This window comes from Ptiloglossa arizonensis, chromosome 13 (assembly GCF_051014685.1).
Source record: "Ptiloglossa arizonensis isolate GNS036 chromosome 13, iyPtiAriz1_principal, whole genome shotgun sequence".
NCBI lineage: Eukaryota > Metazoa > Arthropoda > Insecta > Hymenoptera > Colletidae > Ptiloglossa > Ptiloglossa arizonensis.
In genome coordinates, this window is record NC_135060.1 from 12,350,693 (window position 1) to 12,376,081 (window position 25,389).

At 34.0% G+C, this 25,389-nt stretch overlaps 1 protein-coding gene across 6 annotated transcripts; it reads right to left on the reverse strand.

The window, feature by feature from the left end:
• Window positions 1-857: 857 nt before the first annotated feature.
• On the reverse strand, window positions 858-25,192 carry LOC143153942 (dystrobrevin beta). 6 transcript variants are annotated; one of them, XM_076325608.1, is made up of 17 exons: window positions 14,128-14,324; window positions 13,863-14,027; window positions 11,444-11,660; window positions 9,990-10,072; window positions 9,767-9,918; window positions 9,549-9,657; window positions 8,334-8,500; window positions 8,121-8,248; window positions 7,944-8,042; window positions 7,748-7,829; window positions 7,243-7,281; window positions 7,043-7,155; window positions 6,235-6,400; window positions 5,845-6,140; window positions 3,703-3,848; window positions 2,136-2,195; window positions 858-1,595 (listed from the first exon to the last, which is right to left on the reverse strand). In XM_076325608.1, exons 1-17 carry the CDS (start codon window positions 14,150-14,152, stop codon window positions 1,333-1,335), a joined length of 2,310 nt encoding a protein of 769 aa, XP_076181723.1. In that variant the 5' UTR covers window positions 14,153-14,324; the 3' UTR covers window positions 858-1,332. The 6 variants fall into 6 exon arrangements, with proteins under 6 accessions (XP_076181723.1, XP_076181722.1, XP_076181725.1 ...); XM_076325607.1 differs by having other exon boundaries at window positions 870-1,595; window positions 7,037-7,155; window positions 14,128-14,322; XM_076325610.1 differs by having other exon boundaries at window positions 873-1,595; window positions 7,037-7,155; window positions 14,121-14,321.
• Window positions 25,193-25,389: the final 197 nt, after the last annotated feature.

Sequence of the window (25,389 nt, forward strand, 5' to 3'; positions counted from 1 at the left end):
CTATTGGGTCATAAACATTAATTTCCTTTAAACATATAAATAATAATGTGTTGATAATAGGAACTTGTAATTCGATTGCAATAAGTTCTCATAATATTATAAATCTCTTGGAATTCATAATTATTATGAAATGCATATAAATATTATATGTAGATAACACTGTTCATACAAATAAAAGTGTTAATAAATATAAATATAATTATATAATTTTCTATGAAATATTAAACAAAATTAATATGGAAGTTTTATTTATGAATCATTAGCTCAGAGGTGCCTATTATTAAAGAAAAGGATGATGTATAAAAAAAAGTTCCTATGATGTTTTTATATATACCATGTTACTACAGTCAAGCAGTTAATGCAATGATATATTTTTAAAGTACCATAATTTAGAGTTTAAAGTTATATCGAAAATTGTATCTAAGTTGTATGAATGTACAAAAAAAGTTGAGGTTCTGTAACTAAGCCTCCATTAACAGTTTTTTTATTACGTATTTAAAAAAGTTTTTTAATTACATTTACTTACCTCCTTGTACAAAGTTTGGTCAAAGATTTGACTTGTGCAAAAATTTTTTCCATTGTAACATCTACACAATGTAGATTAAATGTTGTTCATTATTGAGCACCTAGTTTTAAGTTAATGTCTTTTTAAATTTTTATGACAAAGTTAAACAAATAATTCATAAATATACAAGCAACAAAAGTTTGTTCTTTATGTCTAGTTGTTTGTTCTAATCTGGTTCAAAAATGAGTTACCATGTCTTTAGGCCCTTATACATTGTATGTTATATTTCATGGTTTTAATTATTTGTATTATATTTAATGCATTTAATTATAGTTATAAAAAGAAACAAATAAATATTACAAAAAATTGCTAATTTAGGAATGTTATTCCTGTCTCTTTGTGAAGAAAAAATTATCTTACATGTTACAGAAACTGTAAAAATACCAAATATTTTTATAAAAATGGCACAATGTTATAATAACATTAAAATAAAAATAAATTTCTGCATTTTAGAAGTGTTTTGAATATCAAATGAAAAGTACAGTTCATCTACAAGTAATATTAATTTCATAATTTTTAAAAAATTTATATGAAGATACTACATGACCTTCATGTGCTGAACTGACAATTCTTTTGATAAAAAGTACTGTTTTGGAAATGATTTAGATAGCGTCCAAAATCTAATGTCATATTGATTATACTTCACACTAACACCCAGATATATGCCCATCATAAGTAACCCATGGAGCTACAATAACTTATTTGCGTTTCATTCGGTAGCAGTTTCTAAGCTGTTATAAAGTACATGTAAATGTTATTTAATAAACTTATCGATTGACCCATCTCTTCACTGGTTCTGTCCAATTGGATTCATTATCCTCCTCTTTTTCTCCATCTGCTTCTTCTCTTTCTCCTCTTTCTTGTTCTTGTTCACTGGATGGAGTAGCAGATGGTGTTTGTGACATGTTAACATTGCGTGCACGCAATTCAGCCAAAAAATCATTTTCTTGCTGATAGCGACGTTGAAGTTCTTCCCGCCAAGAATTTCCACCACCACTACTATCATCGCCATCTTCACCAGCCTCGAAGTCTAAGGACAAGGAAATAATTTACAAATTATATCTTAAAAATTATAATTTCATTTGTTACACCTAAATTTGTATCATTTCAATATTCTATTCTTGTTTTTGATAGAAAAGAATACTAATTCTTATAAAGTTTTATTACATATATCTATCTAATTAAAATAGTCAACTAGTGATGTATATTTGTAGTTTTGATATTTTTATTTACAACAACTGAAGCCAACAAAAATATGTCTACAAATTTATAAATACGAATTAATAATTATATAAATGTATAGCAATTAAACAACAGTTAATTAACTACTTCTAAGAAAAGCTATAGAAAATTTTATTGTGGTGTCAATTATCACAAAAATGTACCTGACAGTTATATTTATAATTTAATATTAATACTTTACATTCTGAAATAGCAAAATGTTTGTCATAATGCCCATTCATTGTAGTGATTATACTTATGCGAAAAAAGCAAGTGATGTAATATTTTGCAAATGCTTGTGAAGATGTAAAAAATTACAATAATGTTCAAAATTTCAACAAACCCTTACCTAGCGGCTTTCTGATGTTAATTCGGCCAGAGTTGTGAGAATGATCCTCCTGGTCTGAGTCTGCAAGCCACCAGGACACATTCACAGGGGGTGCATATCACACACATTCCACAACACGTCTAAAGTGTTATTTGTATAGGAACGTTTATTTGTTGTTAAAATTTGAGTACAAAGAAAATATTTTATACAAAATTGAAATAAAACATTTCTGAATTAGAGTAAATTTATGATATAACTTTTGTGATATCTTTATTATTCATTACTGCTTATAGCATTCAGAGCAGTCTAATAAACTGTGACTTTCAAACTATTAACTAAAAAAATATAAAATTTCACACCTTGGTTTTTATAATTAAAAATGTACAAAATTCATACACTGCAAACATAAGAAACAAAAGTTTAAAAATTTTGATTTATTCTATTATTAATTTCAAAAACATTTCTAAACCCTTATGATTTTCATGTAACTCAGAGATTAATGTATAATTGCCAATTAAGCACTTGCTGTTTTGCGTGTAGTGTAGTCTGTGCTATTGCTAGACTAAACTTTGCTAACTCTATGCTAACTGAGAGAAAACAAGGTAAGAGTTACAACAGGCAAATGTGTAAAAAAGGGTGGAAACTAGATATTTACATGTGTAAAAGTTTGTTTTTAAGTAATGTACAGGTCATAGTGTAAATATATTTTAAAAAGTTGTACAGTATATGAAATTATTTTAAGAGATTTGCATGAATATTGTAAATTTTCAAGAAATATTACTAACATATTCAAATATAAACAAAACTGTTTTCTTTACCTTCCTCGTGAATTCCCCATAATTCACATGGAATGTGTAGTATATTTGATTTTTTGCAAAGATGAAATATAAATATACAATTATTTAATTTTATTATGTTGATTGAATAACAAAATTTTAATTTCTACATTGGAAAGAACATTAAAAACATACATTTTCCTTTTATCCATATTTCATTATATCAATACATATGCGAAGCAAAATTTACCTTGTATCTACGTTTTAGATCCATAATAAATTTGCGAGATTTTTTACTAGAAACAGGAAGGGGAATGCTAATACTGTTACATGCCATAATAATCTAATGACATGATAGAATAAAAATACTGTGAAACATGCCTGTTTACACTAATATGAACAATATTATGAGAAAAAGTAAATATAAACAACATTTATTTGAAACAGATTATTTTTACATTGTTTTAACTTTTCTTTAATGATTTGATTACTCAAAATACCATATACTCTTACAATTTTTAAACTACTTACAAACATCTTTTCATTAAATAATGTATTTTATAAAATGATATACATTATATTCAATTTTTAATTTGATAAAACATTAATTATTACCTCTCAATGTTGACTATAACTCTTTTATTTAAAAAGATAAAAACTTTTATCCCTTATATCTAATTGAAATATATAATTATTGAAGACCTGTATTAAATAAAATAACTAAGTACAAATTGTTGTGCCATTTTAAACTACGTAAATACTTTGCATTCATTTCTGATGCAAATTATATTAAAATTTGTAATTTAACATACCTGAATTCAGTTCCCTCACGAGTGTCGACATGGCATTAGTAACACTGTCAGCAGCTACCAACAAGTCGTTTCGTAAAGATCGGCCCAAGCTATTATTCGCACTGCTGGAACCACTTCCTGGCAAGCTGTTTGTCCTGAACGCAGACCTGATATCGAAAATCTCTATTTTCTTTGCATAAAGCAACTTCCAAATAAAAAACTAAATTAGATTTATGTCATGCCACGCTCATTGTGCAAGCATCTATGATTAAAAATTTACGTTACTTTTTCTGTAACACTGAATTGTAACCGAGTTACAAAATGTGTGAAAACTTACAAATTTTAAACTAGCGGTATGCTATCACACACATGCAATACGAAGTGGAAGGAATTGTAAAAGAGGAATTGTTTTTTATAATATAATAATCTAGTTTGACTTGCAGAATCTTGTATTTGATTAATTAATTTGAATGGATAATAGTTATAACTTTTATCAATTATTTTTCAGTTGTAATGAACTTTAGAAATTTATAATTCTAATAATTTTATTGAAATTTGTAATGTATAACTTTTAAAGTTAAAATAAATGTAATATACTAACAGTTTTCTAACATTTTTAATATAATATTTTATTTTTAATACACTAACATTTTTTAAATATTTTTAATATAATAATATTTTGTTTTTAATATACTAACATTTTTTAATATTTTTAATATAATAATAATATTTTAGTTTAATTTTGAAAAAAATTAGTGACTTGAATCATTTATATCATTAAGATGTATAATCTCCGAATTTGAGGTACTTAGTACATCTTTGATGAAGTGCGCATTGCTTGTACCATCTACGTTTATCCGAAATATAGCAACCTTTCATTAGTGCATTCAATACTTTTTACAAATTTTATATGAATATTTTAAAAATATAGGTAAATGAATATAGAACATTAAAAATAAAAGATAAATAATACACATTACCTTAATTTATTAAAGATAAGAGAACATATGCGCAATAATTGTACAATTCTATATAAAGGAAAGTGTAACAACATTTTTAAAGTGTACAATAAAATTTGTCAACATGCTATTTAAAGTGCATTGACAACTGTTCCATTCTATACAGTATACATGCCTGGAATTTTACGAAACTAATTAAATGCAGTTATGGAAAATTAAAATATAATTAATAACATAAAACTATAAAAATCCAATAGAGCCTAAAAGCATCGCAAAATAGCAAAAAGCAATATCACTTAAATATACTAATTTTTTCTAACAAAAATCTGAAATTAAAATTCGCAGTGTCATTGACATAGGAATATTTCAAAACATAAAAATTGTCTTACATTCAACTTGTACCAAACTTATTCTTGTTACTAGCTGAATAAAAAATAAGTTCTCATTAACATTCACATGCAACAGTTAAGGATATTATTGTGCTAATTTTTATACAATGTGCAACTACAGATCTATTATAACTAGCACTGTTCATTCGGAAGAAATCAACTTTTCAATATCTGTACATAAGGTACAAATAAATGTAATTTATTGGCATCTTTTGGTTAATTAAAAGATATGATTGCGAAACTATTTAAATTTTGAATTTGATTTCTTCTTCTAACTTAAGTGATTTAGTAATTTACTTAATTAAAGATTAAGTAATAATGACTATTTCAAATATGGCATCCAGTGCATGGAGGATGTAAATAATGTACAAAAATTTTATTTTATGTCCTGTAAAAGTCAAGTATTAACTTCTACGAAATTATTACTGAATTCATTAAATACATTATAAATTTTTGTACAATTTAGTCGTACATAAAATCGTTCAGAAACATATAGACAAATATTGTAAATAAACAATATTAATAAAAACAAAGAAAAAGTTTTTCTTTGTGTTTATGAATATTGTATGTGCTCAAAGCTTGTCGGTATGTTTTTGAATCTATCTCTAAATATAATTTTCCGCTAAATTGAAGAATCAATATAGGAATATTTCTAATTACATTCCATTAACTGAGATAATTCATTTAGTAACGCATTAAAACAATATGTTATACAAACATTGTTATTTGCGTTTTCCTTTTGCGGTTTTGTATTTTAATCTTCAGGACTATCTTTCCACTTATTTTTAACATAGATTTTCCATATGCCTGCCTACCTTACATCACCTCCAACACATGATAAGTTATCTGGAATAGGATTTTGTATCGTTCCAAGCATGGCATTACTCGGTACATTTGCCACCGATGTTGTTGGAACAGAACTCTGATAGCTTTGAGACATCTGTTGTTGACTTTGCGATTGTTGCTGCTGTTGTTGTGGAGTTGTAGACAATGGACCGCCTGGAGTCGGAGGTGCCGATCTACTACTCGGAACAGCACCAGGTGGTAAGGGAGGTGATTTTGTACTCCGTGGTGAACTGTTTGGCGTTGATCTTGGAGAGGCCTGATGATTCTATAATCATTGACAGCTTTCAATATTATATCGCACTTATGAAATAAAAAAAAAATATTAGAGAAAATGTTATAAATTGAATTGTGCACACTACCTTTAACATTTTCATTAAACTTTCTAATTGTATCATTAATTGTTTTCTAGAATCTTGTAATGTTGCCAAATGAGATTCTAGTTCATCTTTTCTTTGTCTCAAAGCTCTCAACTCTGACATTAATGCAGGATTTTCTAAGCCAGCAGCTTCTATTTCTTGTTGTCTCCTGTAGTTTGATTTAATATTCATATGAGAAACGTTAGGTTATTGTAGAACAAGTACTGGAATATCCACTTAATTAGATATTCCATTTCACTGACTATAAGCTGAAGCGAGAATGTATCATTGATGTCGTGTTCGTATGTGAATCTAGTGAGTATTACTGAATGTATTAGTAGAAATTGATTCAAATATCTAAACTAATTCAATTATTAGTGATTTTATAACTATAAGGTACTTGTTAACGACAGATATATTTAATTCTTCCTCTTTGAAATTGTGTAGTATGTATTCTGAATTAAAAGGAACCAAGTTCAAGCAAATATTCAAATATGTATGATAATACATGATAATTCTTAAATAGTGAAAAATGCAATGGTTCCAATTGAACTCGACTCTATTCTTCTAAATTTTTTAAAGCTCATAGAATTATATATACAAAATATGAATGTTATTGCGTAAAGGGATAGAAACTTGTAATTGTTCGTATATTTGTGATGTCTTCAACTCTAATATGCACGCTATGCAACCAAGGTGACAAAGCGAAACAGAATGTTTATAACATGCATGATTCTAGGATGGTTCGACAGGATGATCTCGAGGTTTAGGCTTGATATAAAGGAAATAAACGACACAGGTATACCTTAACCTTGCAATCTCGCGCATTATTTCCTTATTCTTTGCTTCCAACTGCGATATAAGTTCGCGTTGTGCTCTCGAGGCATCTAAAGATGCCAAATTTGCGTCAGACGGCGCCCTACCCTAAAACACAAAAGTTTTTTTTTTTTTACTTAAGAATGTAAATACTTTAACATTGTTTAAGCATCATTTAAAATTTTGCATACTTACTGCTTGGTCAGCTTGTGACATTCTGGATGCGGCACGAGGCTGTCAATGTAGTTACGAAATTAAAATTGGTAGCACAAAGTCACGATCCAATGCAGTATTTAATTTTATTACTCTAATTTATTAACCGCGAGAATTTCGGTTAAGGTTTCGTGCTATTATAATCAAACGGTTGTTAGACTGTATATGCTAGTAACACCTTTTGCCACAAAATTTATTAAAATATTTATTTCAATATAATGAAATTAAGTACTGCTATTTTAAATATTTCAAAATTTTTTAAATAAGAAATTTCTTTTCGTTAAGTTTATTATTTTAACAACTCAAGCAATTGTATTCAATTTATCGTTACTTATATCAATATAGTGCTGCTACATATTTGGAATAAAATTCGACAAAAATATTAGACGTACATACACATGCATATATATTTCTATGGAAAAGTTAAAAATGTGCGTCGAAAAAATTACGTTATAGCTATAAGATAGAAAAAAAATGTATATCTTACCATGGTCCTAACTTCCTGAGCCAACCTTTGTGCGTATCGTGCTATTAATTTATGTTCATCATCCAGTCTTGAACTATCCATACTGTATAATACCGAATAAAAAAAAAAAATAAATAAATAAAAAAATAAATAAAATGTGACTTTATATGGATATTTCACAAAAATAAATGTGCAGATAAGATTGTTCGATGCTTACCTCCTTAAGGTAGAACGGCTATCCATTGATCCAGAATCAAAGGGAGCCATAAAACCTGGATCTGGAAAACCGTTGTGAGATGGTAAAGGTGATGGCGGTCTGCAATACGGTTAATTTATTTATATTAAGACGTTGACGTTAAAGAATACGTATCAGTACCATAGTCATACTACTCACACTATGTGTGACAAATCTAATGTCTTCTCAGGTTGCTCCGGAAATCTTGGTAAACTATTTTTCCCCTTCTCAGGTACGCATCTGAAGCTTTTCCGCAATGAATGTCCAATTTGTTTGCTTGGTGATTTCTGTATAACAATTTGAAATAGAAGTTTCATACGAAAAACGTATTATCCACGGAAAACTTTGAAACTTCAACTCCAGAATACGTACAAAACTACTGTACTCCCTCGTTTCGTGATCGTTATTATGTGTCCCGGAAACTTTACCGCGCCAAAAACAATCTTGGCAAAGCTGATACGAGTGGCATTTCTGACATCTGTATCGGAAGCCGGTGAAGTTCTCTTTGTGACACGCATCGCACATGACAGGATGGGCCACTGAAAGATCACGTGTGGACGAACACAATTACCGACTACGCTTTCAACGATACATTGCTCGGAATAATTAGAGGATCACCTACTCGAATGAAGTAATCGATACCTTGCGAGCTACTCATGCTATACAAACTAAACGCTCAATAAAAAAGATCCTACGAAAAACAAATGTTTGAAATCAGAGCTAAAGGGGGAGTGATACAGGTCACCGTTACATCTTTAAACGGAATCATACACCTGTCCTATATGCCTTGCAGCTTTAGAAAAAATAAGAACAATGGATTGTATTAGTTAATGTCGGAGTTCATTCTGTCAGTTAACACAATAATTTTTTAACAAGTACACGTGTCTCGAACTCATACGGACGGCGCTTACTATCCACATTGATGAACAGTTATATACGTGCTACATTATTAAATAACGTAATGACCTTGTACGATCCTGATTAAATTTAGATTAATGTTTTTGTTCTTTTCCGATATTACGATTATACGTAAAGAATATAATTTATTATACTTTTATCTGTAACGGCACTCTCAAAATTCCTTTGAATTTTTGTCTGAAACATTTCGATACTACTATAGTCGGAACAAAATTCATTGACCACTCGAGACCACTCCCGGACCACGAATCGTGTCATACACGATTCCTACTTCATACGTTACATCTCTTTATTTAAGTTTGTCTCCGTATTCGAGAGCCAATCAATCAGCGCGTGCCTGCAGATTTGTGCAAATCCAAACACTGCAACGGAAAAGATAGTCCCTCAATGGCCCAGTACGGCCAATATATTTTGTTCCGATTTTAACAATTTTGAAAATAATTCCATGAATTCTTTATATCCTTGGTGTATAAATTATTTACCAGAATTAAATATTTGGTTCATTCTGCAGGCATGAGATCCTCCAATCATTTTAAATCTTTTATATTGACAGAGAGAGAAAGAGAGAGAGAGAGAGAGAGAGAGAGAGAGAGAGAGAGAGAGAGAGAGAGAGAGAGAGAGAGAGAGAGAGAGTTGTATTCTCGATAATTTTAAATCATGGAAACTCACCGTTCTCAACAGCAGCCATTCTGTGGTACAATGGTAGCCAGATTAAACAGTGCGGTCCTGGATCAGACATAAGCGTGTCCAAAAAATCGTTAACCGTGGCTCTCGAGTTCTGAAACACGGTGCGACACCAACGATATTCATTCCCGGCTCACATTAACCACGAAGAAGTTTCACGCGTTACCGAACACTTCGATAGAAGTTCGGTTCGACAAACTTACTTGAGGAAATATTGAATTGGCGAGGCCCTCGGAGTATCCGAAAGACGGCGATTCGTAAACCGCAGCCGTTAACGCCAGAACTTCTTTCAAATATTCGGCAAACCTCCAATGTATCATATGCCCGTTTGCGTCTGATATTTGCGAGTATATATCTGCTCGATAAACGGTTCCAATTAACAGTATGAAATCTGAGACGCTTAGCTACGCAAAGAATGTAACTTACATCGGAACTTGTCCATTAATTTCCCAGCACATAACGTGGCCAAAGCCACTTTCACCGAGAACACGGATATCTTATTGTTTTCCCTGTGAAACATTCGTTTTCACATTTCAACTGATGAACGATAAGCAAGACCGTGGCCAATAAGTACTCGATCAACTTCAAACTTTAATCATTTCACCACAATACTTTAGCAGGATATAGTATATTGCTCTATATTCGATTACTTCTTCGAACTTGAGCTAAGTTTTCAAGCGATTGAAATTACCACGATCTTTAATCTCTTTTTTTCTTTTTAGAGCAACTTGTGATTTCTTTAAATATCGAATTTTCTGATCGAATTGTATCGTTCAATTGTTCGAATTAATTGTGTTATTTGAGTATCGAGACTATTTAGGGAATGTAATCGATATAAGTGAAATAACTTTTTTTACATGGATTAGGTGATAAATTAAGGAAAACACGTTTTAGTATCAGTCCTTCGGCAGAATCCTGAAAAGTTTACTGCAATGATGGCGAGACATCGGCACACTTTCTTAAAAAGGCAAGTCAGGGGTTTCTAATAATTTTAACTGGACGAATCCTGAGCACGAGATCATTTTATCGAATAAAATACAACAGTTTCAACATTAATTTTTTGTACCGAAATGGAAGTAACTTATGCCATCTTGTTCTCATTCTCGTGATTTCGCCAATTGAAACAGAACGTATTTAGAAAAATACTCTTAATTTAAGGTTCTCGATGGTATGTTGTTTCTTCTTCTTCTAAGAAATACTCGATTCTCAATCAGCTGATAAATCAAAGCGTGAGTAATAGATAATCAAACAGATAATCACTGAAAAAGGTATTTCAAAATTAATCCGTCAGCAAATCCCTGACGAAGCTGACTGCAACGCTAGCAAACGTGGGATACTTATTTTAAAAGGATACAGCTTACACCCGGAAGCCTCAAATAATACTACCTACAAGAACTCGAGACGCGAAAGGCTTAAAGAAAATACAAGTACTATTACGGGCGAAAGAACATTTGACCTTCTGCCTCTTCTATCAGACATCTGTTTTTAAATAATTTCGCGTCGAGTTTTGGTAAATTTTGATTAACTGTATTTCTAACGATAATGATTATAATTATCTAATCTTTTATATACACTTTTAAAAATGCTCTCTCGGATCAATTAATATTATAATTAGCTATTACGTTATCGCTTGAAAATAATTATTCGAATAAACAAAAATTTGTATCTTCGTTGAGTGTTTACTATTTAAGAAATACACGTTTCCAAATCATTCTCGCAGACCAGCTGGATACTTATATCGATTATTATATTCGCCAAGGAAAAATTTTTAATCGTTACAAAATAAGTAAAATTCAACCGATCGCTTTAGAAACATTAAATTCGTTTTGGAACTTATTGGCCACTTTGATGTACTTTTATTATTCGATATTTATATATACCCTGTAGTATAGGCAGCGAGCAGCCAATTCATCAACAGAGCTGTTGTAGCATCGACTTTGGCTTGTTGCGAAACAGGCACTCGTTTATTAAGGGCGTGAAATAAGGAAGACAGTAAGGTTTCGAGCCTCGATACCCCCAGCGTGCTCGATGGTTCCAATGTGTTTAAACCGTTTTCTCGGAATGCCTCAATTACATTCCATATGTCGACGTTATGCACTACGCAGAAAACGTAGAATTCATTGATTACGGCCGATGAGAATGCTTCAAATAAACGATTAACGCGAATTAATTATTTCCAACTGTATACTACAAGTAGTGCAAAATACCGTCAGTTACTATTGCAAAAGCTGTGAAAAATAGAAAGATTAGTGCAAATAATTTATAATTAAAAATTAATCATCATAATTCTTTTTTTAAAATACGAAATATAGTTAGAAATGTGTAATACCGTATGCATACAATGTTTCCAGCTTAATAAATATTTCGGCGAAATAATTAAATAACGCGTAGAATGGAAAATAGAAGGCATTTGGTTAAAACATTCTAATTCATTCACTACTCAAAAAAATTGAAGTTCGTCGAAATTCAACATTTTCAATTCAACGGTATCAAATATTTAATATTTCTTTTATTTTTGATTATCGGTTCATTTGCAAAAATCAAATGGTTCATTGTTTAGTCGTAATATACTCCGATTATTTTGAACGGTGTGTACAATAAAAATGACAAATGATAGTTTGTAGACGCGTTAATACTTATATAGTGAGGGCTATTCAATGTGTACAGCTGAATGAGCATGAAAGTTAATTGTCAGCAAACTCATAACTGTATAACACTATAGGAAGAATATATCGATTACTTGTTTGAAACATTTCTAAAGACTGATGAGTCAGACAAATATGCGCCAAACAATGGCTTCTGAATGCATAGTCGGCTATGCAAAGCGGACTTAATTTGCACAATGTATATTGCTAGGATTGCTAACTATCGACACCTTAACTTGCTCACCTAAATGTCTACACTGCTGTAATTTGCGTAGCGTGTGCGTACGAACGCTTTGCAGTACTCTAGATTGTAACAAGTAGTGTGAAAGGTGCCTTCAGAATTTTTAATTAAAAGGGGGGAAAACCCCCAGGAATCAACACAGTATTCTCTGGAACTCGTACGATGTAATACTAATGACACCGGTTTAGCGAAGATAATAAGACAAACCAGACGAAAACAATTTCAGATCCGTAGAACACGCTACATCTGACACTGAACCCATGGGATAAACACGGATGACCTCATAGAATCCAATATGGACAATAAACCCAATATACACAATCTCGGACTTAGACTCAATCCGGACAACGTTGGACTCGTTGAAGCCGATATAGATGACTTCGATTTCATAAGATTCGTCACGGACAATTCCGGAATCATAGAATTCAATATAGGCTATCACGAACTCGTACAATCCGATACGAGAGGACTTTAGGTCTGTGGAACGCGATACAGTCAATTTCAATTCAATGAAATTAGACAAATAACTTCAGTTTCGTGGGTCTCGTTACAGTGAACCTCGGATCCATAGAATTTGATAGAAATAGATAAGGACTTTCATCGAACTTGTGAGGCCCGTTAAAGGCAATGTTGGCTTCCCATCGAGTCACACGAATTCAGTATCAAGTCTCACAGATTCAAAATTGAAGCGAGTTCTCCAAGTCTCAGAGTGATCTGTATCGGAGCTCATTGATTTGAGATTATCAATAACAGTCTTTATCGTATCCCACGATTGTGATACGAGATAAAGTTTTTTTTTTTTTTCAAAACTTATTAAACGGAATGATGCTTTTGTAGTTCGTTGAAAAAATTAGCCTGTACAAATATTGCATTTCTTCGTCGACATCTCAGTTTCTTTACGCGTTACACAAAGTTCGGCAACAAAATGAAAAGAGAGCGTAACCAAATTTTTTTTAGACAGTTGCTTCATTCAATTAGATACGCTTCGAAAGAGTAGTAAAAGACACCTTGAAAGAAAAGAGTCGGTCGTTTTGTACCCATTCTATTAGTTAATATTAGTTCCACTAGTAATTTAATAAAATAAGCTGATTCAAATTTGCAGACACATAGTATATAAGGCTTCAAAGTTTTAGGAACAGAGAAGAGATTGTATCATAAGTACACTGCTTCGAATAATTAAAGATTCACCTACTTGAATTACTTTGTCACGTAAGAAACAATAAAGTAATAATACTTCTTCGATCACTTTATTTTCACTTTTTTTTTTCTAGTATAAACTTTGACCCGTTGTTTATCAAATGAATAAATATTTCTTTTATTTTGCATACGCAAATTCGAAAAGGTGGTTCCGAAATTGTTTTAAGCAGTGTATTTCTTATCTTGTAGCTGAATCTTCTTGTATTTTGTACTCACAGTGAACCTTCTTCTGAATGAATCTCAACTTGCAAGCGGTGCGGTACGATGCAAATCGAATGCTGTCAAAATTTTGCTGTCGCATTTCTTGCAGAAGCTGCAACCGACTCGCCTCCCCGGTGCTGCTGTTTCCCGATCCTCCTGCGCCATCCTCCGCCATTTTATCTGCACGAAACAACGAAACAACTGCGGTTACTGCAGCTTCTTGTTAGTAAGTACGGAATCGTCTAATCATAGAAGTATGTTAAAATGATTCACTGTTTACTTATGTAGTTACACGCGACCAGCATCAGGATCTTGTTTCATTACTTCCTCGAGATCAATGTGCCTACTTTATGCGCATAGCTCGTACACGAGAAACGGAGTTGCACGTGAAACGAAGGTCATTTGCCAATTAGTCATCGATACTCGTTGACTTGACTCGTAATTGCAAAAACTCGTTCTTTCAAACTTGTGCGATTCGAATTTATATCTATGAATTCTTTTACGTTGCACTAGATTGTTGCGCACCGATTTAAACCTGCACCACGAGTCATGACGCAGATACTAGCTCCAGTCAATCAGTGTGCACTGATTTAATAAGTACTCTTTGTCTGATGTCCGAGTCCTTTTAAATTCGAGTCGATTTGTTTGTTCCATGAATTTAAGCTGTGTGCGAAAGCTACTGAAGCGTCTAGTAAAATGTTTGCACAATATAGAGAAGGAGCAAAGTGGAGGAGAAAATTGATACAAATGAATAGCATGTTGGCATGGCGTCGTAAATTTTATTCGAGGTAGACGTTCGTTCACATTTAAAACATAGAATGACTTGTAGAACCTTAAAAGACGAAATATTTTGAGTGTCTAACATCGTCCGATATCTGAAGTATTTCTTTCCAACTCTGTTTTATTACCTTCGAAGCATTTATTACGCGAAAAAGATAAAAGGAAAAGCTGCAATAGAGTGGTAGTTGAGCTGAAAATATGTTCCTGGGAAAACGAATCTCCATATCTTTCCGACGAATATTCGCTTACGTTATGTAAATTAGAAAAAGTTTCTCGCGCAGTTTATGTGAGAAACGGTATTGCGTATAAGTACCTTATGTCGTATAATTTAATTTACGGATATTGAGGGCAGAAGGTAAGCCAATAGGAAATTTCAAGAACACCGTTCTTAATAGTATACAGTATGTAAAGTCTAAGTAAGCTGTTCGATTTGTTTTAAACATTAGTTTACGATATATCGAAACGAAATAATGCCAAGAAATTACAAGTCATATTTATTTTCCGACATTAAGTGTTCGTAAAATCTGATATCTAATATCTCGGTTGTACAATCTTGATGAACAGTAATCTTTGGGTAATTGAATCGAAATAGGAGCTTCGGTAGTTTAATTATCCGGGGTGAATCGAGTTTTCGTTCTAAGAATCGACTCTTTTTCTGAGCTACGCACATTCCGCCAGAACGAAGCATGCCGAGAACGAGCGAGTCTAGAATTACCTGCGTTCAACAACTAGGGTAATACAGCACGCGATCGAGATGAGTCACCAATGAAAATTAATATTTTGATATTTTTCATTATATTTTTCATAACTTCAAAAAAGTATTTTCAAGTTTTCCAGACAAGAATGAGACCAAACACTATGGGACTCGGACTATTTTTAATTATACGTTATTTGAATTATTTTTGAAAAGTTTTAATTAAAATTAATTTGACTATGATCTTGTTTGGGCAAATATAAGAATTTTCATTTTCATTATAAAATAGATATAGATCCCGTAAACGTTCATTCATCGATAACTGGAATTTTCGGCAGTAACGAATCAGGTAAGACATTCAGATTGCATGTTTTAATTACTGACTTAATGTTACTCGAGTACTCGGCTCAGTTTGTATTTTTCGAGTAGTCGGACAAGATCCTCAGGTGTTCGTAACTGTCGTTGCAAATAGCGATCACAGCGTATACGTAGTCTGTGACTGTGATTCTCGGAAACGTCGAATTCTAAATTAGCGGGGAAATGTACGGTGAAACTTAACGGTAGACAATTAGCAGCCTACGCGAACTAATACCGCAGTTCGGTCAGTTACCTAAATGTCAGAGCAATCAGTAACAGCTACAATTCTTGCTTCCTTCGTAATTGCGCCTACGGCCAACATTCTTAAGTGTTCCGAGACCATTCGAAACATCCGCAGAATGCACAGACATTACTCGGAGCACACCATTGTGCCGTTGATTAGTTCCAGTCCGTTCCGGTGATCCGAACATTGCGCGATTAATTCGAAGCTATTAAGATCAAGAATCGTATTCGCTATAACGAGCTACGATGAACGCCTTTAACCTTCGAACGATGACTTCCGTCATTTGGTGCGAAACGGGTCGAGAAAAGCGCTTGAAAAGGCTAAAAGTAGTCTGAAATAGACCCCGTTTTAGGTCAAAGAGTTGCTCCTTTTTCGTGCACTGCTTTGTTTGAACCGAGGAAATTGGCACCAGTCGTGCCATTAGAGAACGAAAGTAACGAATTTTTCACTTTGTAGTGGTACGATTTAAGGTCATGGTGCGTTGTATATTATATGCTTCTTGATATTTATCTGGTAAGAGACGCTACGATCCCAAAGGTTTAGTTCTGAGAACACACCAAGATCGAGTGACATATAGTTCAAGTGACGAGGATGACTACGCGATAGTTATTGGGGCAAAACTACGCCAGTCAGTTATGTATCACTGTAGAGGGTTTAATTCTTTAAATGAGAATAACACTGAGGACTTTAGGAAATTTCGAACGAGTTTGTTGCTCGATGAAGTATCTAACATTTCGAATATTGTTCATACTGTATAATAAGGTGGTATGTAACACAGTCGAATAGAAGCTGTTCTTGAAATTGTAGATCAAGAAGCGTTCGTTCCAGTTGACAATAATCAACACCAATGTATCAATTCCGTGCAGGTAACAAAGAAATCAAGGAAACAGGAGCCACGACGAGTAGATAATTACTTTTATCGAGACGCACCAACGAAACAAGGGAGTATCGAGTCGTTAAGTTAATGAAACGTGAAAACCACTTGATGAAGGAGCAAGCTCTTCGTAATTCATAGAACGCTTGAGACAAATCGAGTCACAGAGACAGCCAGGAGTGGCTCGTGAATCGAAGCAATTAATGCTTCGTGGCTTACGGATGAATTATAATCAAACGTTCTGCATAAAGTAACGATCTGATCGAAGAGATGCGAAACACCGTAAAACGGAATCGTTTTATTGACCCCGGAGTTCTGAACGCCGCGTATAAGGTGAGTGTGACGTAGTATCTTGACTTCTTCGGTTTTGATATTACAAGAAAAACGTAGAAATAGTATGTCGTGTTTAATTTTGAATTAACGGTTAACACTCGCGGCATCGCTTTAAAGTTACGGTCACCGAGCACATGTAACGCGACACTCGCTCGCTGTTTTTCTATCTCGCTCACCTTCGACGAATCACATTCGTTCTACTCGTCGGACAATAAGATCTTCGAGCCGAGATAAAGAGAAGGTCGACTCATAGAATAGAAACAGTACCTTCCTCGGTTGTATAACGTTGAGAAGACTCGATTCAGTTCCATATAACCGGGAGTTGTGTTTCAGAGGAATCTAAATTCTCACCAATAAGACTTTCACTCGAAAACATATTCAAAACAGTACGATGATCATCTTTTGGTTTTATTACAATCTACTTTGGACAATAGTAATACACAGAATTTACGTGGCCATTGATGCGTAGCCAAGATTCAAGGAACTTGTCACCTACTGAGAAACAAAGTGTTTTTAAATTTATTTTTCCACTGCTATCGCTACGAAACTAAATTGTTAAAATAAAGGGTTTCTCATTCCATTCTCGTAACACAACGCGCCACTTAATAGAGTCTTTAGGCGCAAAATTTATCAACGTGCATTTATCTTCGGTCTTATTATGCACTGTGGAACAACCCGTTTAAGCGGAGAATAATCGTAGTTTGTTTCACGTGCAACGTAACTTGTAAAATCGTGTCATCGCGATTGCCCGTTTTCTGTCATTGCAAAACTCGGTTCCTGTGTATTGTTCGTGGTTGCCTGAAGGCATTGAGGTAAAGTTCATTAGTCGCCGCGATATAAATACGCTTATAAAACTCGAGTCACCGAGAAAATTAACATCTCCTACGAAACAAGCAATAAAAGAACAAATCAGAAAGCGTTTGAAACTTTGCGCACCATTGTTCTACTTTCGGTTATATAACAAGCGGTAGTAAACTACAAATCGCAAAAGGATCTTTTATAGCAAGGTGGAGGATTCTGCGTCGATCGTTTTATCTACCATTTGCTCAGCAGTGACGCAAAACGAAGGCGGGCATCTCCCGAGGGGTTGCTAAGAACATTTTTGGATAGTTCAACTAAGCATTTTTCCTTTGTTATTTTTATGCTGACTATTATCGATAATTCGACGTAGGGAAATTTAGATAACTTAAGTCGTTGAAGGCCGAGCCAGTTTTTTATGCCTTGTCGTTCACTTTGTTGGATAAATATATTATAAATCAAATTAGCGAAGCTTAAAACAAATACATATTCAGATTAAGTCTAAATATAGCTTTCAAGGCTTATTTGAAGCGCGTCCTAACATAAATCGAATACTACAATCTTTTTTCTTTCTGTATATAGTTTTAAGCGAGTTACAAAACATCAACGTTAACGGGACACAAATTTTCCAGGAACAAAGAAATAATCACTCAGTCGAGTATTAATTACGGTATTATAAACAGTTTTTACATTGCGGTTGTATTTCATTTGTATTTGATGTATAGATACATTCTAATCACAGTAGACCTACAGTTCAATTATTATACGTTTAATAATAGATTTACTTTAACGGTTCAATGACCACATATAAATCGGTACTATAGAGGTCCAATTGCAGTACGATCAATCGCGGTTCAATCAAAGCAGGATCAATATTGTGTTTTGGTAGCAATATAGTCACGGTCTGGTTAATTGTCACATGTGTTTCAACAGAGTAAATATGTTATCTGAATGTATTGTTTAACTGTCCATATAAATACATACATTATGTTATTTATTTTATTATCTATTTTGTCGTGTGTTTGCTTCAAATAAACCTTGAACAATAATGTTTATGTTAAAAAACATTGAATACCATACCACTAAAAATAATCATAAAATTATATTTTTGAAAAAAACTCTTTTATAAAGTCGTCGGTCCTAGCTGTTTACGATTTTGTATCTTATACTAAGAATAAACAGTCAGCGCAACGGTTTAACGCAATAAATTTTTCAGAAAGTAAACTGTCATGGCCTTGATCACTTCTAAAAAAATTTGTCAACAATAATACGGCATTCTGTAGCAAAACAACTCGAGTTAGTTTTTATCAGCACCAGGTACAGTTCAATTTCGAAACAAAATGGTTATCTTCTACCGTAATGATCCTAATTTGCTTGTGACGTTTACTTATCTTCTAATTATTTTAAAACCTATAACTAAGATTATAACTTTCAACCTAAATTAAATATTGATATTTTAAGAAATTATTATATTAATTACTTTAATTTGTACGATGCTAAATATCTCAACGTGAAAATTGAAGATGTTTAACGGTAGAACGATACGAAATACATAATGTAATTATCTTGTAAGAAAATAGGACGCTTCGTTAGATTTTAATTAACGACGTAATATGACAAAAAAGAAATCAATACAAACACTTCGTTTAATTGTAGACGAGTAATTGGATTTATGTACAATAATTATGTACACAATATGAGAATTAAGTTTGATCGATCTTTTCAGAATTTGTAGTTTTCCTTTTTTTTTTCCATAAAAAAGGCAAATTTCTGTTATTCTAATAGGGAGGAGTGTTGTTTACAAAAGCATACAGCTTCGAGGGAAGTGTAATGCGGTGACAATAGTTTCTTCGTGAGTGAAACTGTAGAAGAGATTTCAAGGTCAACTTCTTTTAGTTTTAGTAGAATATCCAGTTTTTTATGATAGTATTACACAAACGATCGTTTCTATTTTAAATAAAATTCCAATATGATAAAAAAAAAAAAAAAAATGTGACAGATTCGTATGAAAATAAATGTACTCTAACCTCATTGGAAACTACGAAAAGTATGTATTACTGACGGGGAAATGTACGATGCAAATTTATTCGTACACTTTCTCGTGGAAACGATTCTCGGCGCGTCGAATATTCCAAAAAGACAAAGAGGGAGACAGAAATTTACCCCGGTACATCTAAATTTCACAATCGACTGTATGTACACATGGTAAATTCGAGGACGGCGGGGATTCACAGTGTTTTCTCAAGCGATTCGTGCACGGATCGCGAATGCTCGAGGACGCTCTCAAGTTCGACGATGCTTTAGGTCCACGGACAAAAGACCGCGGTCCTCGGTGGGCAACGAAAATAGCTCTTTGACGATTCCTCGAAACGGTGTGTATCGTTTCGAGTAGCGGTACTCGATCTCATTGGCTCTTTGCGCTCATTATTGGAAATGAATGAGCCGCAAACACCACGAGGCGAAGACGATTGCCAGTTTCTTCGGTAGGGTTTGTGCACAGTCGTTAAATCTTGTTACGCGAAAGATACGCAAAAAAAGAACTCGTTTCAAGGACGAATTGCTCATTGCTCACCACTTCAAACTTTAATCCATTTGTAGTTCAATAGAATGGCGATGCATGGCCAAATGTGTTCATTTCCCTATGATCTAGATTACCTTTTGTCAAGGACGTCTGTTATATTGCAACAGATAGATATCATTATCTATAATGATGGACCATTTAAATGAGAACACTTAAAAATCTTTGTTGTTTGTAGATACGTGAAAGAATATTCGCGAATAAACTGTTGCGAGGTGAAAAAGTAGTGATAGGAAAAACGTTTCTATAAATTAGTTTTCTCTTCATAGTTTTAAGATCACTAATATTTCTTGCACGGAACTATATGTATACTTTCCTAGATATACCAATTTCTTTCATCATTGTTGAGATCTTGGAGATCTGCCGCATTCCATGTTCTAGAACTTTGATATATTTTAAGTCGTTAAACCGATAACTTGATATTTTATTTTACCATCACAGCTAACTACTTTTTATTATACTTTAAAAGTTCAGTGATTTATTTTTCTGATATTTCGTTTCAAACAAAAATACATTATGATACATCTCGGATATTTTTTAAAAATATTTTAAGAAAAATTTATTTGGAAATCAACGAATACACGTGGTTTCGGATTAAAATAGAGTCGACGGATAAAAGTTAACAAAGAAAGAAAATTTCTAAATGGACGTGTTTCTTTGACCGTTCAGGTGTATGCAATCTCTTAAACAGCTTAGTGCATTCCGTATGGCCCGTGCGGACTAAACCGCGAAAGGGTTAAACCTTGTTACGCAAACAGTGCGAATAGAAGGTACTGCTCGAAGGGTGAACCGGCATTGACGGTTCGCATTGTTCGCCACTTCGCGCTTTAATTACGCGGCGCAATGAACTTCGCAACAGCTTTCCGGGCTGGAAGTCCAGCACGGCTACGGGCCTCCTCCAGTAACCGGTATACGCGCGAACTTTTTCGAGCGTTTTCGTTACGTGAGCATCGATTCTCCGTTCCGCTCGATTGACTATGGGATCAAGCTACAGTAACGTAACGATAATAATACCTTCACGAGTACTAAAAACCGAAGGACATCGATTACTCTGTGCAGGAATTAAACGTTGGGAGAGGTTGCGCGCGAAAAATATTTCAGTTATCGAACGCGCTTGTAGACGCACGCATGGATACGCTTGTTACCGAGCAACACAACCTTGAAACGTTTTCACGCGGCGAAAGATTGTTTGGTCTTCACTCGAATTGCACACTTTTGCCGCGAACAGTTTTCAAAGTACATAACTCGACATAAGTATACGTTTAAAAAAAAAAAATCTTTTGTTTATAGTTGACGCACACACGAAGCATACAAGGTGTCTTAATAATTCTTTATCTTCCTTTTACTGCGTATTTAATATCAATAACGAGGTATTTTCTTATTGTGCCAAGGTTATCTCAAAGTCATCCTTTTGTCTCAAATGGAAAGTTGTGTTTTGCCTTAGTATTATGAAAATAAAAAAGGCTTACATAGGACGACCTTTAAGCAATTCGAGGTCACGGGAGGGAAATTCTTTAAATAGATGAAAACCAAGATGCCTATTACTCTGTACGGTACACATAAATTTGAAATTTATAAGTATTTGTAAAGTAATAGGTGTTTGAAAGATGAATACATTCGTGAAATATTCTGTACGAAAAATACAAAGAAACATTAATCGAATAAACTGAATTTATAATTCAATATAATTCAATTCGTATTCAATACAGATTAATGGATCGATCTTTTGAATATTAAGTGCATCAAAGCAGGAAATTGCTTGGCGAACGGGACGGGATGGAACGGGATGTAACGTTAAATCGACTAGGAACTGAAGGAGCAAATCCTCCTGGGATAACTTATGTAATCTCATTGAAGTTCATTTTGTAAAGCTTTGTGTGGAAGCTGGGTTGTGTTACGTACAAAGCTTTTTCGTTGATCTGGTTAATATCACCGGCACAAAACAGATCGCAATGTGGAATGCTCGGTAAATATAGGAGCGACTGCAATAAATGGAGGAAAAACTATGTCGGTTTCTGTAGTGACTAATCGATATTTTACGATACCCACGGTGGAGTGTAAGTACACGTTCGCGTGCGCCGCTAGCGAATTTTATTTACCAAAAGATCTTATCTCGATCCTTCTGCGAAATAATCAGCAAACTGACGTAGAAAATGTTTTCGAAAGGAGGTTCGCCCCAATTTCGATATTAAAACAATTCCCAACATTGTTTTTCATTTCAGCGTTTCTCTCATTTTTTATAATTATATCTATTACCACATAACTCATCAATGATAGATATAGTCTATAAAAACAGAAATTTAGAATTTTATTTAAACAATGTAATGATTATCTAGGAACAAGAATTTAGTTTTCTAAGGAATAAAATTAAATATTTTTGATTAATTTATTCTTAATTATCAAATGTACCGTAAATTTATTTCGTTTATGTGCATATGTTTAATTCTACTTATAAGAAACTAATAAGACATCAAATTGATTGAAGTTTGCACGCAACTGATAATTAACGTTTATTTATTAAGAATAAATAATTTCTTACATGTACTTGTCATAACGTATATAATTGTAGCCTGACGAATAGTTTAATATTTCATATAACTCTGAACGAATAAAAGAAGAACAATTTTTTTAATTTATTATCTATGAAAAAATGTGTAGATTAATTTCCATTGTGAAAGGTAAACGTCCCGACAAAAGTTGTTGATTAAACGGGGTTCATCTTAAATGTATCAATAGAAATAATACAAGACCAATAATATAAAGCAAGAGTGTGTCGAATAACACATAAATACGGCGTTAATGATTAGAAAAGAAAAAAAAATGTATATGTTAAGCCGTTAGTCGAACGAGGGAACAGAGCCGAACAATGCCTGCCCCGGTGGAAGAATTCTCCCAGGTAGCACGAAAGTCCCCAACTTTATTCGTCTGCCATTTTCTCCAGTACGTTTCCCCTCGGTGAAATTACCGTCTTTATAACACACAAATTGCCGGAAGGATCAACCAGGAAGCGACAAAGGGAAGATCGTCGAACAGGAAGTTGCAAAGGAATGAGGAACGTGTGGATGCCTAAGTTTGAATCAATACAATAAGTGGGCCAGGTGGGGGGTGTGTAAGATCGCCCGAGGAGACAGAGGAACGGCCAGGAATGTGGGACAGTTTCGGTGCGTACAGAGGAACGCGCGAAACGGAGCGTCCAAAAGGCGCGGTCAATTTTGGTTTCACCATAACCAAAATTCTTGTCAAATCATGATCTGGATACATACAGCGATTAAAAGGATTGATCGATCATTGGGTGATCCAGAACATGAAACTTGACAGTGACACCGGATTAGTGTATTATCGAATGTAGCATCATAACAAGAATAATTTGTCAGATTATTTTGAAATTTGTAACGTATATCTAAGATGGTTCAAAGTGAGTTTCGATCGTGTATCGACGTTAAGGATAAATGTCAATCATTTTTTATGTCGTGCAACTTTAAACGATATTCGATCAGTTTATAGATCGATTTTAATGATTACGTGGCGATATGTCGCTCTATGCGGCAGAATTCGGTTAAATTATAAATGGTACACGACAACTACAAATCAATGGAGAATAATGTTTTGGACCGGTGCCGAGTAGAAGAAGCAACGCGTGTCAGTGGAGCACTGTTTAACAGGGGGGAACAAACACTTCCGTTGCCAGATAGGTCGTAGATACACTTGCCGGGACAGTGTCCGTTATATTACATTAGACGTATATGAAGTTAATCTTATTTGCTGGAACTTATCGTTGCCGTTATAATACACTATAACGGTAAATAAATAAGGGAATGCTCTCAATGCGAGAAATGCAAAATCTAGATTCATACCTGTACTATTAATGCATCAATCTAAAAGCAACAGTGAATAAGTCACCATTCTATTTATTTTGTTTCTAGATTTTAGAAATACTGTACATTTCTTTCTTTTAACAAATCATAGATACTTTTACCAATCATTCGAATCATTTTTACGCACGCCTCGAGATTAACGTCCATCGGCGGTAAACCGAATAAACCGCAAGTCTTCGTGACCGTGAATAAACCAAGATGAATATTCAGAATTCCATCTGTCACCACGAAACTAAATGCAGTGAATCTGTCTACGTTCATGATATCGAGTTTGAAAACATTTGAAAGTATGCATGCATTCGAATGAAATTCATCCGTAACACCGTCACGAGACACGGTGGTGCACCTAACCTGGTCTGCCGGTGTAGTACATACCTCGGACGCTTTCGATGCGCGTGTCTCCAGTAAGAGTCAGAGAGAGAGAAAGAGAAAAAAGTGTCGACGGGTGTGGGGTCGCCGTCCCCGTGTCGACAAAGCTCCTTTGGTATCGTTCTATCACATACGCGACGTCATTAGGACAGCTGCCGCTTTAAGAAAGTCGCTCAAGTGGCGATAGTAACGACACTTCTCGCGGCACTCGAGTGGCTACTGCTACCTGAACACGGGATAGAACTGTCAAGAGGACCGATCGTGTCGATTTTACGGATTCTTGTGACGAATTCGATTCATTCGAGCGAATTTTTTATGCGAGAATACGACCACGTTCGGCCTCTTTCGCACGGAAGCCACGAGACGCTTCTTACCACGAGAATGTCACGATAAACAAACTCAGCGCAATCTCGACGTAATGTACATCGCGAGCCTCGCGGCCATCACTGATTTCGACTGGCACTAAGCTGTTGGTGGCGCCATCGTTTCATTGAACGGGAGAACAAGGAATCGGACCATTGCGCGCGCGATAGTCGTCCAATTTGCGGTCGGGAAACACGTTTGGGGAAATGACGACAGACCTCCTTTATTTTTTTCTGCCTCATTCGACCAAATATTGGTTCATTCTCGGTGGTTGTTC

Coding starts and splice junctions, on each gene's coding strand:
- LOC143153942 (XM_076325607.1), bottom strand. CDS start 14,152: ATGCTGGTCGCGTGTAACTACATAA. Junction 10,073..11,443: donor CTCGCTGCCTATACTACAGG/GTATATATAAAT, acceptor AATGTTTCACAG/GGAAAACAATAAGATATCCG. Junction 1,596..2,135: donor TAACATCAGAAAGCCGCTAG/GTAAGGGTTTGT, acceptor CCTTGTCCTTAG/ACTTCGAGGCTGGTGAAGAT.